The sequence below is a fragment of the Vigna radiata genome, chromosome 11, assembly GCF_000741045.1.
Source record: "Vigna radiata var. radiata cultivar VC1973A chromosome 11, Vradiata_ver6, whole genome shotgun sequence".
NCBI classification, from domain to species: Eukaryota; Viridiplantae; Streptophyta; class Magnoliopsida; order Fabales; family Fabaceae; genus Vigna; species Vigna radiata.
Window position 1 is genome coordinate 19001517 of NC_028361.1, and position 13296 is coordinate 19014812.

Sequence of the window (13296 nt, forward strand, 5' to 3'; positions counted from 1 at the left end):
AATTATGTAGTATAAATATTTATGCTAATGCTCAATAAAAGATATCAGTTTCCCTTTTATTCTTTTGCCTTTTATACGTTAAAAACCAACAATTGCTAAGATGATCACTATTCACGTATTTACTTTTGATACTGACTTGACTTTATAAGTTGACCTGAATATAGCAACAAATATGATGAATAAATTGTGTTTGGGTCCTAAATTGTGTGATCTTTTTAATAATTATAGTCATGCAAAAAGGTTAACGGATTGGTATTGGATTTTGATTTCAAGTGACTCATCCACAAATTTTCGATATCCGGTTTCATTTTTAAACAATTGTTAATTAAAATATTAGTTCCGCTTTTAGACTTATATTTGATTTGTCCAAAATAATTTTGAGCCAACCTAATATGTATTTTTAATTTTAATTATCCCATTCTAAGTTCTCTTCCATTTTGAATTCTACTTTCTTAACCAAATTTTTGAGGGCTTTATGATGGGCTTAAGATATAAAATAATTTGAAAGTTTATAAGCTACATATTTAGTCCATATTTAATAGAATTTCAGGGATTGTGTAGAATGGAAATCAAGGTTTAAATAGGAATTTAATTTAGTATCCAATTGACTTTTGGTTAGTAAATTTTGACTTTAAGTTGAAATATGAAGAATGCCACATTAAAAGTTGAGCATCCCCAAGGTGTCCTTATATCCGGATGACATCAAATCATCTCCCACCATGTTGATCAATGAAGGAACACTTCTCTCTTAATTTTGATATATTATAGAGAATTAGCAATATTCCTCTAAAGGTTATGTTCAATCAACCAAGATTGTTATAACAAGTTTAAATAGCGAGCAAAATATCATTCGTAACTAAAGATTTCTTATACACTTATATAAAATAATGTTAACCATATATTCAAAGGCCTGTAACATTTTTTGAGGATCATGGGAAACCAAATTATGAAGCCTTAAACCGAACTTTCTTTTTATATTTATATTTCCATGTACATAAATCTACAGCCGACTTCTGATAATCAGTCTCATGTATTAGCATATCCAACAGATATTCTTGTGTAAGGCTTACTAGCTGAATCCTAGTGAGTTAACATTTCACTTTCCACATGGGTGGAAGGATATCAACTAAGTTAAGAAACTCACTCACAGAGCATATATCTTATCATGATCAGAATCATAATCTTCCGCATCTGATATGTTTACTGAGTAAGACCATGAGAAAGATTTGCTTCCACTTGGTCTCTTGACTAGTCTCTGAGAATCACCACGGAGTCCAAAATGTCGCCTAAAAACAAAGTAGCACAAGTATGCCAGAGTGCCAAGTAGAATTGGTGCTCCTAAAAGGGTGACACTTATAGCCAGCCATGTTTCATCTCCAACCACCACAAAGCATATAGCAAGAAATGCCCCACAAGTGCAAGCACATGCAGCCCACATTAGCTTATTAATCACTGACACAACCTGCCTTTGAGCCCTTGTATCCCAAGCCACCAAAGTGATTTGAACAACAACAACAGCAAGAGAAATGAAAAGAGCTGTTGCATTCAATAGGCAGAAAGCACTGAAGGCAACATCATGGGCTATGTTTGCCTCTCCTGCCTCCGGTTGCTTCTTTCGGTATTGACCGGGTAAGCTGAATAAGGCCATGAATGCTATTGAGCCAAAGAGAACAGATACTACTGTGACAGAATTGATGGTGTTCTGAACTGCTTCTCTATGGATTTTCTTCAATTCCTTGGCAATACTAGAAACTCGTCTTCGAGTCTTTTCATTCTGTATAAGCTGTGATTGCACCTCATGTTTGATATCACTCACAGCTCTTTTTAGTTCCATGGCTTCATTCACTTTCCCAATATGCCTGGCATGCTTGGCACCACATTCTGTAAGGGCCTCCTTGATTTCCAAAGCTAAATCTCCATATGGCAGTTTATCTGCCAAATCCAAGGCTGTTTCCTTCTGATTATTGATGGCATTGACATCTATAGCTGTGTAGGTTAACAAAAAGCTCACAATCTGAAATAAGAAGAACCATGTGTCAGTGTAGACAGCACAAATTCATTGCAAGAGAGGCAGGCTACAATTTTGAGAGGAAAAACAACTGTACATGTATTTTGTCTATTATAGAAGGACGTAAAGTATGAGTGCAAATATGAACCTCATTTTGGATAACATGAACCGTGTGTTTGGTTGTGTTATGTACATACAGTTGTCGAACAAATTGCACCAAATACAAATAAGTGAGGTAGAAGCTACAGATTTCTGTTTGACTTGGGTCGAAAAGCCTTGAACACTGAACAAAACTTGTACAAAGACAATTTGGAGATACACAAACGAGTTAAGGTTGCATAGGTCATTCCTGAAAATCCAAGATTGGCAATGTGGTGCTATTTTATTGTTACTGTTTTACTATTATACATCATCACAGGGTAAAATCCCTTTCCGAGTCATCTATCACTGAGTTTATCAATATATGTTTGAATTGCTTTTCCTTGAACTAGATTTTGCAGCGTATCACTGTTAGCACTCCTGAGTTCAGCGCATCAAGAATATATGTCCGGCTATTGCTAGCTGAAGCACCAACAATCACTTCAAAAAGGTATAAACAAATTTTGAATCCAAGTATCAAGTAGTTTACGGTTTGAAAAATGCTTGATACAGACAAATATCAGTATTAACTACGTCAAACTGAGTATTTATGCTCAAGAATAATGACCAAATGCAAGAATACAAGCTGATACAGGATAGCGTGCAAGACAGCACTGCAACCTCATATTGTTTATGGTCAAGAAAACTGAAGCTAACATAATCATAACAACCCAAGATTGGATGGACCAATTTATACTAAAACTGAAGAAAGCTTGGAATAACGGAAATCAGCTATATGGTTCAACAACTGACCTGTGAACGCACTTTCCTGGTAGCCATGTGAAGAGCAGTGTTTCCCTTCTTATCTCGTTCATTTAATATCGTAAGGTCTGCTTGTAATATCTCTTCCACCACTAAAGTACTTTGTCCTTTCACAGCCATATGCAGTGCAGTTTGACCCTTTTTATCTTTGATGCAGACTATTCCAGAATCACGGGCAATCAGTGCGTTTACAATGCGAAGGATGCCATACCTAGCAGCATTATGTAGTGCAGTTTTGCCATTTTTCCTTACTATCATCATTGAACTCACATCAACATCCAATATTGCATTCACTACATCCAAATGATCTTGAACAGCAGCCAAATATAGGGCACTAGTGTTAGAGGAGTTGCATATCTTACAAACCTCAGGCCAGGTACTCAAAATGTCCTTTACAATATCTGGACAAAGATTCAGACTCAAATATATCAGAATTGAAATCCTTATTTTCATCAACATAGCAGTGAAGTAAATTGCAATGTGATAATTCTCCCTTTGTCTCAATTTTTGTACTTTTTTTTTTGTTTCCCTCAGTACCCTGCACTCATAAATGAGAAACTAATCTCAGTGTCAAAGATGGAGACCTCCCAACATAGGTTTTCTTTCCATTTTAGGACCTATAACTACTATAACAGAAATTGTAGCAAGGAATTTGATAGTGGTAAAACGTTTAGTAACACACTACAGATACTATCCTGAAATTTTAGAGGATGTGCTATAATTTGACCTATGACACTCATGGTGAACTTGATCAATTTAAAAGTATAACAAAAGAGAAAATAGAATCAATATCAAATAAGGCATATATGTAGCAATTCATGGGTCTAGTATAATACTTGATCTTTCAAGTTGATAATATGTTGAAAAAGGAAAGAAAGAAAAAATGGATCCTAGAAGGTGGAATATGAGGTCTGGAGGGTGTATACCATGATGTTTATATATGGAAGCTGAAAAGGCAATTCTTAAACACTCCAATTCGCAACATTTGAGAATGGTTTGCCTCATTTTGGATAAATAAGTCTGACAAAACCTTTATGAAGCCCTTGGCTGATGCTAAGGGAATCTTTACATTAGAAGGCTGCAATTCCCATGTTTGTTCAGAAAATTCCCCAATCAAAATTGATTATTGGGAAAACTGCTATCATATTGGGATTAGGGTGCTGTTCACAGATCTATAAAAATACAAACTATAGATTTCAACCCTTTTGAATTCCCTCTAACATCAAAAGCTGCGAACCAAGAGTGCTAAATGCATTGATACCATCAAACAAAAACTACCAATCTCATTCTTTTTTAAAAGGGTTTATAGTGAATTGATTCAACAATCCTTCAACAGCAAAATCCATAACCAACTCCAAGAAATGACACACACCTAATTTAAAAGCCAAAAGGTAGAAAACGAAACTAAAGAACCAGAAGGAAAAAGCTACCCAGATGGCCACGTTTGGCAGCGACGTGAAAGGCGTTCATGTCAGAGTTGGCCCTGATCTTCAGCACCTCCAAGTCACAGAAACCAAGCAAGAAGCTGAACACCTCACGATGACCAATCTCAGCAGCTATATACAACAAAGTTTCCCCTTCATCGTTCTGCATAGTCATCAACTCCGAAATCACCCCTTCTGACGTGCCCTCACCCTTGCAATTCTTCAGCTGTTCCTTCAGCCCTTGAAGGTCCCCACATCGAACAGCGTTGAAAATGGCTTGGTGGGTTATGAAAGTCATCGCCTTGGAGTCCATAATATACTTCTCCTCCTCTTCCACCTCCACCTGCACCACCCAGGATTGAACTTTCACTTCTTCTCAACCTCGTTGCGTTGTGATGGGGTGAACCAAAATAGATAGAGATAGATAAAGAAGCAAACTTGAATGAAGAAGAAAAGAGGGAGTATCTAAGTTTTGAAGAGACGAGAAGTTGGCAAAGACAGGGATTTTTAGTATTATTTGTTTGGTGGTGGAATGGTGGGGTCGTGTTGCACAGAAAATGCATGTGACTGTCAGTGTTTTTTTGTTTATATAGTAAGCAGATTCCTCCACCATTATCATCCCTTCCTTGTCCTCTTCTGTCTATTCGCTTCATCAAAATTCCATTTGCTTCTTCACTGTGCTCTTTTCACTATCCATTTTCCACCAAACCCACCAATAAGGCTGCCCCAACACAAAAAATCCTAAATAAATTTCACCATACTTTTTTTTGTTATAAATTCGATTATCTTAGATAAATAAAATTGAAAAATATCTCATTCATTCTGAATTTATATTTTAATATTTATAAATTTTTAAACATATTTTAAATTTTAAATTTCATTTTGAATGATACTATTTTGTGAATATTTAGTAGTAAGATATATAAAATCACAATTCATTATAATAATTATTATTGAAATTATATATATTATTATTTTTAGTTAAAGATTCCTTGTATTTAAAACAAAAATAATTTCTTTTATTAAAATAACTTAATTTAATATAAATTTATAATCCAAAAAATTCGATCAAATTAATTCGTAATTTGAAAAACTGGAATTTGATTAACCTTATAAATTAAATGATTGGATATGATTTTTAAAATATTAAATTTGAGTTACTATGGATTTGTTAGATTAAATTTGAATTTGATATACTCATCTTATCCACCAACATTATGGTACTTGACCATGGTGTTATTCTTTTTTCATGATTAGAATTTCACTTTATTATATTTTTTTTATCATTAAATAAATGTCTTATATATTAAATGTATTGTAAGTTCAATGTTTAATATATAACACCATTTTGAAATTTTTCATTTAAATATGTTTTTATAAGTAAATTAATAAATCATGAAAAAAGGGTAAAGGATAATTTTAAGGTGTGAATTAGTCTCTATTTTAAAGTTATATCGATAAAATTATGATAAGAATTTGATGAATTATTGGATTAAGCTATAATAGTGGGATTTATAATTGAACATAGAATCCCTTCAACTAAGCTGTAGAGAGAACATAGAAGTTGTGCAGCTAAAGAAGATTGCCCTTCAAGCTTTAATTGCAGCAGACTTGTATGTTCTCATTTATCATAAATCAATTTTATTATCACGTGCCACTTAGGTTCATAATTGTTTGAAATTTTTTATTATTTTCATTATTATTGTATACAGATATCATATATAGATGATATTCTTTGTAACGTTTTATTATTTTCATTATTATTGTATACATATATCATATATGGATGATATTCTTTGTAATTAGATCATATTTCATTATTATTAGATGATATTAAAACATTTTCTTATGGTAATCAAATAAATTTTGTAAAAAAAAAACAATTTCCAGTATCCACAATTTTGTTAAAACTAATGTATCAAATTTGACCGTTTGCGTAAATTCGTAAACTCAAATCATAAACTCATAAGAATTTATTTTAGATGAAAAAATAATTATATAAATAATATCTTAATTCAAATAAGTCTACAAAATTATATAATATTAAATAAATAAAATTTGTAGATATATTGTTCATAAAAATAAATATTGTAAAATATAAATGTTTGGATTATTGTCATTAATTTTGATGCATTTCATTAAATATATAATAAAAAAATAATTGTAGTAGTGTCATAGAGACAGAGAGGCACGAGAGATGGTGACAATCAGGTCATAAAATCGTAAACTCCAAACAACCTTGTTTTTTCTTAATTTTTCTCCCTTTCAAGCTTACAGAATCCTTCCAAACTCGTGATTCTACATAATCTTACCAATTTTACAATTAATCTTATCGAGTTTATGCAGAAAACGAGTTTATTTCCCAATTAACTCAGAAGCTATATATGGAAACTAAACTATGAATTTATGAGTTAATTTCAAGAGTTTGATAACTATAAGTTAAAATCCTTGGAAGTACTGGTAGTTTTGTGAAAACTCTTGAAAATACTAGTAGTTTTGGAAACCTCTAGTAACAGTTAATGATTTTTTTCTAAATACTGATATTGTTTTTTCTTACATATTTTCATAACCACATAAAACAAGTTTATTTCCGAATTAACTCGGAAGCTATATCTGGAAACTAAACTATGAATTTATGAGTTAACTTTAAGAGTTTGATAACCATGGTTAAAATCCTTGAAAGTACTGGTAATTTTGTGAAAACTCTTGAAAATACTATTAGTTTTGGAAACCTCTAGTAACGGTTAACGATTTTTTTTTGACATTTTTTTTTTCTACATATATATTTCCACAACCACAGAAAATGTATTCAGATGGAATTAAAACCGCAGGTAATTAAAAAAAAAAATTCTGATGAAATTGAACATTTTTGTAGTGAAAAAGAAAAAGATTTTAAAGAGTAATTTATTATTTATGTTTATTTTTTAAGTTTTTTATGTTTTCAGTTATTACATTTAAAATTCCATTAATTCTTTTAACTTTAATTTTATTGATTGTAACTAAAATTAATTTTCTTACAAATAATCATAACAGCATTTTAAAAGTAAAACGTATAATAAGAATTGACCAGATGATGCAGCTCCAATTTCATTGTAATCCAAAGGAAGCCTTTGTTAAAATATATAAAAGAAAGAATTTAATGTTGTATCAGAAAAAAAAAAAAACTTAATTATGCTTTATTTACTTAATAAATTTACGTGCTTTAAATCAGATTTTCTTTATTGAATGTTAATTTTTTTTAATTGTCTTTTTGTTTCTAACTTCTAAATGTTTAAGAAAAAAAAAACAAAGTTAAACATTTAACATAACAAATTTTTTAAACAAAAGCTAAGTTTAAAATATAAAATTTATAATAAAGCTAAACAAAAATCAGAAATAATTAATCTTGAGATACTAAAATTAGAGCGAGGAATGAATAAACAGAAATTAGAAATTGTATATACTTTGACACTTGCCTAACTGCTATCCACTTGAGAATCTATTTTTAGGGTATTATCAAAATTAGGAAAAGTATTTTTTAAAAGAAGAAAAATTGAAATAAAAAAAATAAATAAAAAAAGAGTTAAAAAAATTATGACGGTAGAAGAAATTATGATGATTATAAGGTAGTGTTGACCTAACAACCCTGTTCCTGAAAGTGCTGGATGTACGGATAAATGGTTGTTAATATAGAAAAAGAAACAGTAGCCACTCCTCTTTGCTTTCCAATAATAACATTCACAGAAATTCCTCTCTGCACAAGAAGGAGTTCTTTCTCTGATTTTCTTCGACGTTTGTTTCCACCACGCGTCCAACAAAAAAAAAACATCATGGGCCTCAGATCTCTCTTCGGCAAGAAGAAAAAACTGCCCAAGACAACCTTGTCAAAGTCGTCATCGTCATCGTCCAAATCATCGTTATCCATGTCAATGCTTTCATCGCCACCACCGCAACCACCGTCATCATTGTCACTGCTGCAAAATCATTCACGTGCCCCCCTCACGGAGGAGTTGGAATATGTCTTCAGAAAGTTCGATGCAAACGGCGACGGGAGAATCTCGTCGTCGGAACTGGGGTCCATGATGAAGTGCCTCGGCCAACATGCCACCGAAGAGGAGGTTTTCAGAATGATCCAAGACGTTGATTGCGACGGCGATGGGCACATCAATTTGCAGGAGTTCATCGAGTTAAACACCAAGGGTGTGGACTCCGACGAGGTCCTTGAGAATCTCAAAGAAGCTTTCTCCATTTTCGACATCGACGGCAACGGCTCCATCACCGCGGAGGAGCTGCACATGGTCATGGCGAGCCTCGGCGACGAGTGCTCCATCGACGAGTGCCGCAGAATGATCGCCGGCGTCGACGGTGACGGCAACGGCATGATAAATTTCGAAGAGTTTAAGATCATGATGACAGGGACCACATAAATGAATGAACATAATCGACCCATCGAATCAAAAAAGGTTTTTTTTTGTTCAACACTTTCGGTCTCAAAATTTTGCTTCTGTTCGTTCGCTTCTCTTTTTTTTCCCTCGACAAATCAACGTGGATAGATGCGTGTGGGTGGGTGCGCGTGTTTCCTTAGTTGTTTTTTTTTTTGTTTTTTATTCATCAATTTATTTCGGGGAAATCAAAGAGGTGTAAGTGATTCGATTTTTTTGGTATCATTATTATATGGCTGTTTCCTTTCGTCTTTCAAACTCGATTTATTTTCATGGTTTCTTCACGCACCTTTTATGTTCTTTTTACTATTGACAAATCTTATTCTTAAATTACAAAAATAGACATATTTTTAACAAAAATTATAAGAATAAACAAGTTGTATGGAATTGTATGATTTCAAATGAAAAAAATTCATGTATTCTAATCTACTTTCGAATTAACAGTGCTCGTTAATCTTCAACGTGTTATAATCTATTACGATGAATAAGTAATTGATTATCTTAAGCTGAAGTTGTTGGAAACACGATGTCCTACAATTCTCATTTTGAGACAAGACAACTTATAATGGATAATATGCTCGGTAATCTATTACCAAGGAAGTATATGCACGGTAATACCAGAGTGTTTTGGTTGTTATTATAGAAGACATCTTGTAATTAACTAAAATCACAATGGATTAAATGATTCCTGAATATATTAATGATAATCTATTAAGAATAAAAGGTAAAATAGTAAATTAATAATACAAAATAATGAACAATATATATGTGTAAAAAGTTGTTGATAAAATGAATATGTCCTTCTATGATGACCTTCATTGTAACAATAAGAACAACTTTTGTGTTTATTCGAAAATGGTTGATCCATTTCGTTAGACCAATAATCTTCATTTCGTAAGGGATAGAATTGGACTTGATAACCTTTATTTATGTTGTCGAGGTTGTAAATATAATCAATAAATTCCATTAACAATATACGAGAATATGCATAAACAAATATAACATGATGACAACAAAAGCGATTTGCTTGAAAGTGATCAAAGTGATATGAATCTAGAAGGATGGATTTGTTTTACGAATCTATCTAGGTTGGAATGCTAATAAATAAGAAATTTGGAAAAATATTTAAAATAAGAAAACGAAAATATATAAGATAAAGTGAAAATTGATAGATGTCACACTTCCAAGGATGGAAGATAAGTCTAAAAGTGTAAACACACAAAGGGATGAAAGACTTTTGGTAAAACTCGGGGAACAAAGTTGCATGATATTTACCTATTAGAAAAGCTCCACCAACTTGGACAATGGGCTTACAATATTTGAAGCCTTTGATGAATGTTTCGAACGACCAAAAAACTTGTTCAAGAATATAATAAGATATGTTCATGACTCCATCAACATTAATAGGAGAACCAGTGCATTGGACAATTGTCCTTCGATTAATGTCTTAGACTGTTTGTAACTACCTTAGAAGTTCATTATATGATTTTTTTTTCTAATCATCAAACTCCATTGCAAGCGCTTTTTGTTTTGTTATCAATGTTTTTCTATAGTACACAAAATACCCAAAACGACTTTTAAGCTCTACAATCAAACTTTTCATTGGAATTGATGGGTTGGTCCTCATAGAATTCAACACGATATAGGCTGTTTGGTTTGAATCAAGATCGGTATGATCTTTAGAGAGTATTGTTGAAAAACAAGTGTGAGGCGCTTTTTTCCTTTCCAAATAATGTTGTACTTTATTATGGCCTGTCCACAACCTCTATTGACACACTACAAAAAAAAACTCGAGTTACCGATGAACAAAATCCCTTGATGATGACTAATATTTGTTGGTAATGTGAATTTTTCGACGGATTTTTGACGACCAAAAATTTGTTGATAAATTTCTTGTCCAGAAACATTACCGACGAATATAAACTGTGGGTAATTACTGACGGATTAACTTAGTAATTACCGACAGACATCGTCCGTCGATAATTTTATCTTCAGAGTGCATGGTTTTCTTATCAAATTGTCAAGGCCTACTTAAGATAATGTGGCAAGCTTCCATATAGATAACATCACAAGTTATTTTATCTTCAGAGTTCCATATAACAAGCTTGACTTTCACTTATTGGTCTACTCTCAAATCCCCTCCTTCATTGAGCCATTGAAACTTATAAGGTCTTGGGTGGGGTTTGATAGTAAGGCCCTACTTTTCTACCAATCTTCTGCTACAACAATTGTAACACGACCCACTATCCACAATGAGAGAATATGTTTTATTGGAAATTTTACATCTTATATGAAAAATATTCTCTCTTTGGGTTAGGGTTTGAGGATGAGGTTGGTTCTTGAGAACTTTTCTTATCATGAGAAGATCTCCTCACAAGGAAATGAATTTTCTCCTTCACTTTCTTCCTTACTCTCACTTGTACACTAACTCTCACTATAATAAATGTTAACACTCCTTAAGATGATTGTTCTTGCATTGAGATGCAATATGTCTTCTCCCTAGAAACATAAAACACTTAATGTCACTTGTGTGCTTAGAGGATGTTGATCCATGTTTTGGTTTCTCGAACTTCCTGGGGGGGTTCCTCTTTTTTCACTTGTTTTCCATCCCTCTTGATCTCTCTCTTGACATTAAAACTAAAGTGGATAGTTTTCAAACCTTTTCTCAAAAGTTGTTGCTCTACCTTAATGGCAAATTTGTACAAATTCATTTAAGTCTTGGTAGGGTAACAATTTCACTCTATCTCTAATTTTAAGGTTGAGACCACATACAAACCTAGAAATGGTGGTCTCTTCCTCTTCTTTTTATTTTCTGCCCTCATCATGTAGTGCTTCATCTTTTGCCTATAGCTCTCTATGCTCATGTCTCTTTGTTGGAGCCTTTGGAGTTTGTCCATTAACTCCCTATGATAGTATGAGAGAATGTGCCTTCTTCTCATGACACTCTTCAAGTCGTTCCAATAGGTGATTTGGGAAAAGTTAGAGAGTCTTCTTTCTTTCACAAGGGAGGTCCACCAATACATGACATTTCCTTGGAAACTCAAAATGGCTAGAGTGAATTTTCTCTCCTCACTCACTTAGTGACACTCAAAAGAGTTGTTCTACTTTCATTTCCCAATCCAAGTATATACCTTAGTGTAGTTATGCAATCTTGCTAAATTTTGCATCATAATGTTGTCATGGTTAGAGTGTATTTAAAACTTTTAATTTGAGTTTTGTGTGCATACTTAGTTAGGTTGCATTGCCCATCTTTTCTTATCATTTTAAGCTTGTTTCAATCACTGCAACTGCGTGAGCATGGTAAAATCTGATAAGTTGTTTTGATTCCAGAAAAAGATGCTATAGAATTTGTGACTTTTAGGTTTGCATCATGTTCCTCCATTCACTCTACATTCTAGCTTCATTCCTTCCTTTAGCAACGTAATCTAGGCTAGTTACATACATAAAGTAATCTAGGCTGGTTACACACATAACATCCACATGTTAAGCATGCAACTTTCATAACCCAACATCGTGGCAACCTGTTTTACATTATGTTTTTATTAATTTGAATTTTGCATTTTAAGCGTCCTAGTTCACCTCATCGCATGCATTTGCATTGCATTCATCACTTAAAATTCTTGTTGCATAATAAAACCATTTCAATCTGCATTTCGTATTCACATCTGTAAAGTAAATAAGCTTTCAGGTTCCAGTTGTCAGTCACAGGTGTTGATTTTAGGTTGTCTTTGTCCAGCTTTAATATAGAGCATCATCCATTAACCTAGGTTCACTATATGTTTTGCATTTCAAATCCATAATTCAATATTTGTCCTCTACATTATTTAAAAAGAAAATTTATGCATATATTGCAACATAGAATACATTGTCATAGGCATTTAAGATTCTGCATTTGCTATGATATTTTTGACCGTGCATGCATTTAAGTTTTGCATAGTCATTCATTCATTCATTTTTTTTTCTTTTTCTCCATTGCATTTTCTTAACTGTAGTAAAAATGCTTACAAAACTTCAAACCTTAATTTTCTGAGGCGTGTAGATATACTGTCCTTAAGGACTTTTTCGCGGTGTATTGTGCAAGTCCCCCAGGATACAACAGGAACTTCTCGAAAGTATTCGAGGATCACAGAACTGGCAATAAGCAAGGAACTCTGATAGAGTTTATACCTAAGATAATTTTTAGAGGAGGAAAATAAGAAAGAAGAATGAGAGAAGACTTATTTGGGATGTGTATTGGAATGGAGAAAGAGTTCTCTATTTATAGAGTTAGGGAAGAATAAAATCAATAAAAGACAATAAAAACAATAAATAATTTGACCGTTGCAGCACTTAAAAATTTGACTGTTGCTAATTAATAAAAATATTAACGTTGCAAAAGTTTATGGACATTGCACAACTTTCAATTGCAATAAAATACTTGTGAATTAAATTGTAAAATAATTCTAGCAGGCTTAATTGATCCCTCTCATAATCTTCTATTTATAATAATAAATTGATACAAGAGTACATGATAATTAGAGTAACCTAGACACAATATAATCAT

The 13296-nt window shown here is 32.7% G+C and overlaps 2 protein-coding genes across 2 annotated transcripts; one reads left to right on the top strand and one right to left on the bottom strand.

Moving 5' to 3' along the window:
* Positions 1-944: 944 nt before the first annotated feature.
* LOC106777835 (ankyrin repeat-containing protein At2g01680) lies at positions 945-4873 on the bottom strand. Its single transcript, XM_014665628.2, has 3 exons — positions 4339-4873; positions 2900-3309; positions 945-2014 (listed from the first exon to the last, which is right to left on the bottom strand). The coding sequence occupies exons 1-3, from the start codon at positions 4643-4645 to the stop codon at positions 1145-1147; spliced, it is 1587 nt and encodes a 528-aa protein (XP_014521114.1). The 5' UTR covers positions 4646-4873; the 3' UTR covers positions 945-1144.
* Positions 4874-7881: 3008 nt separating this feature from the next.
* Positions 7882-9142, top strand: LOC106777407 (probable calcium-binding protein CML25). Its single transcript, XM_014664992.2, has one exon. It carries the CDS (start codon positions 7989-7991, stop codon positions 8736-8738), a length of 750 nt encoding a protein of 249 aa, XP_014520478.2. The 5' UTR covers positions 7882-7988; the 3' UTR covers positions 8739-9142.
* Positions 9143-13296: the final 4154 nt, after the last annotated feature.

What these genes read in the sequence shown, in the direction of transcription:
- LOC106777407 (XM_014664992.2), top strand. Translation starts at nt 7,989, where the DNA reads ATGGTTGTTAATATAGAAAAAGAAACAGTAGCCACTCCTCTTTGCTTT.
- LOC106777835 (XM_014665628.2), bottom strand. Translation starts at nt 4,645, where the DNA reads ATGGACTCCAAGGCGATGACTTTCATAACCCACCAAGCCATTTTCAAC. An exon ending in TGCCAAACGTGGCCATCTGG is followed by an intron (nt 3,310 to 4,338) that starts GTAGCTTTTTCC and finishes ATCTTTGTCCAG; the next exon opens with ATATTGTAAAGGACATTTTG. An exon ending in CCAGGAAAGTGCGTTCACAG is followed by an intron (nt 2,015 to 2,899) that starts GTCAGTTGTTGA and finishes TTCTTATTTCAG; the next exon opens with ATTGTGAGCTTTTTGTTAAC.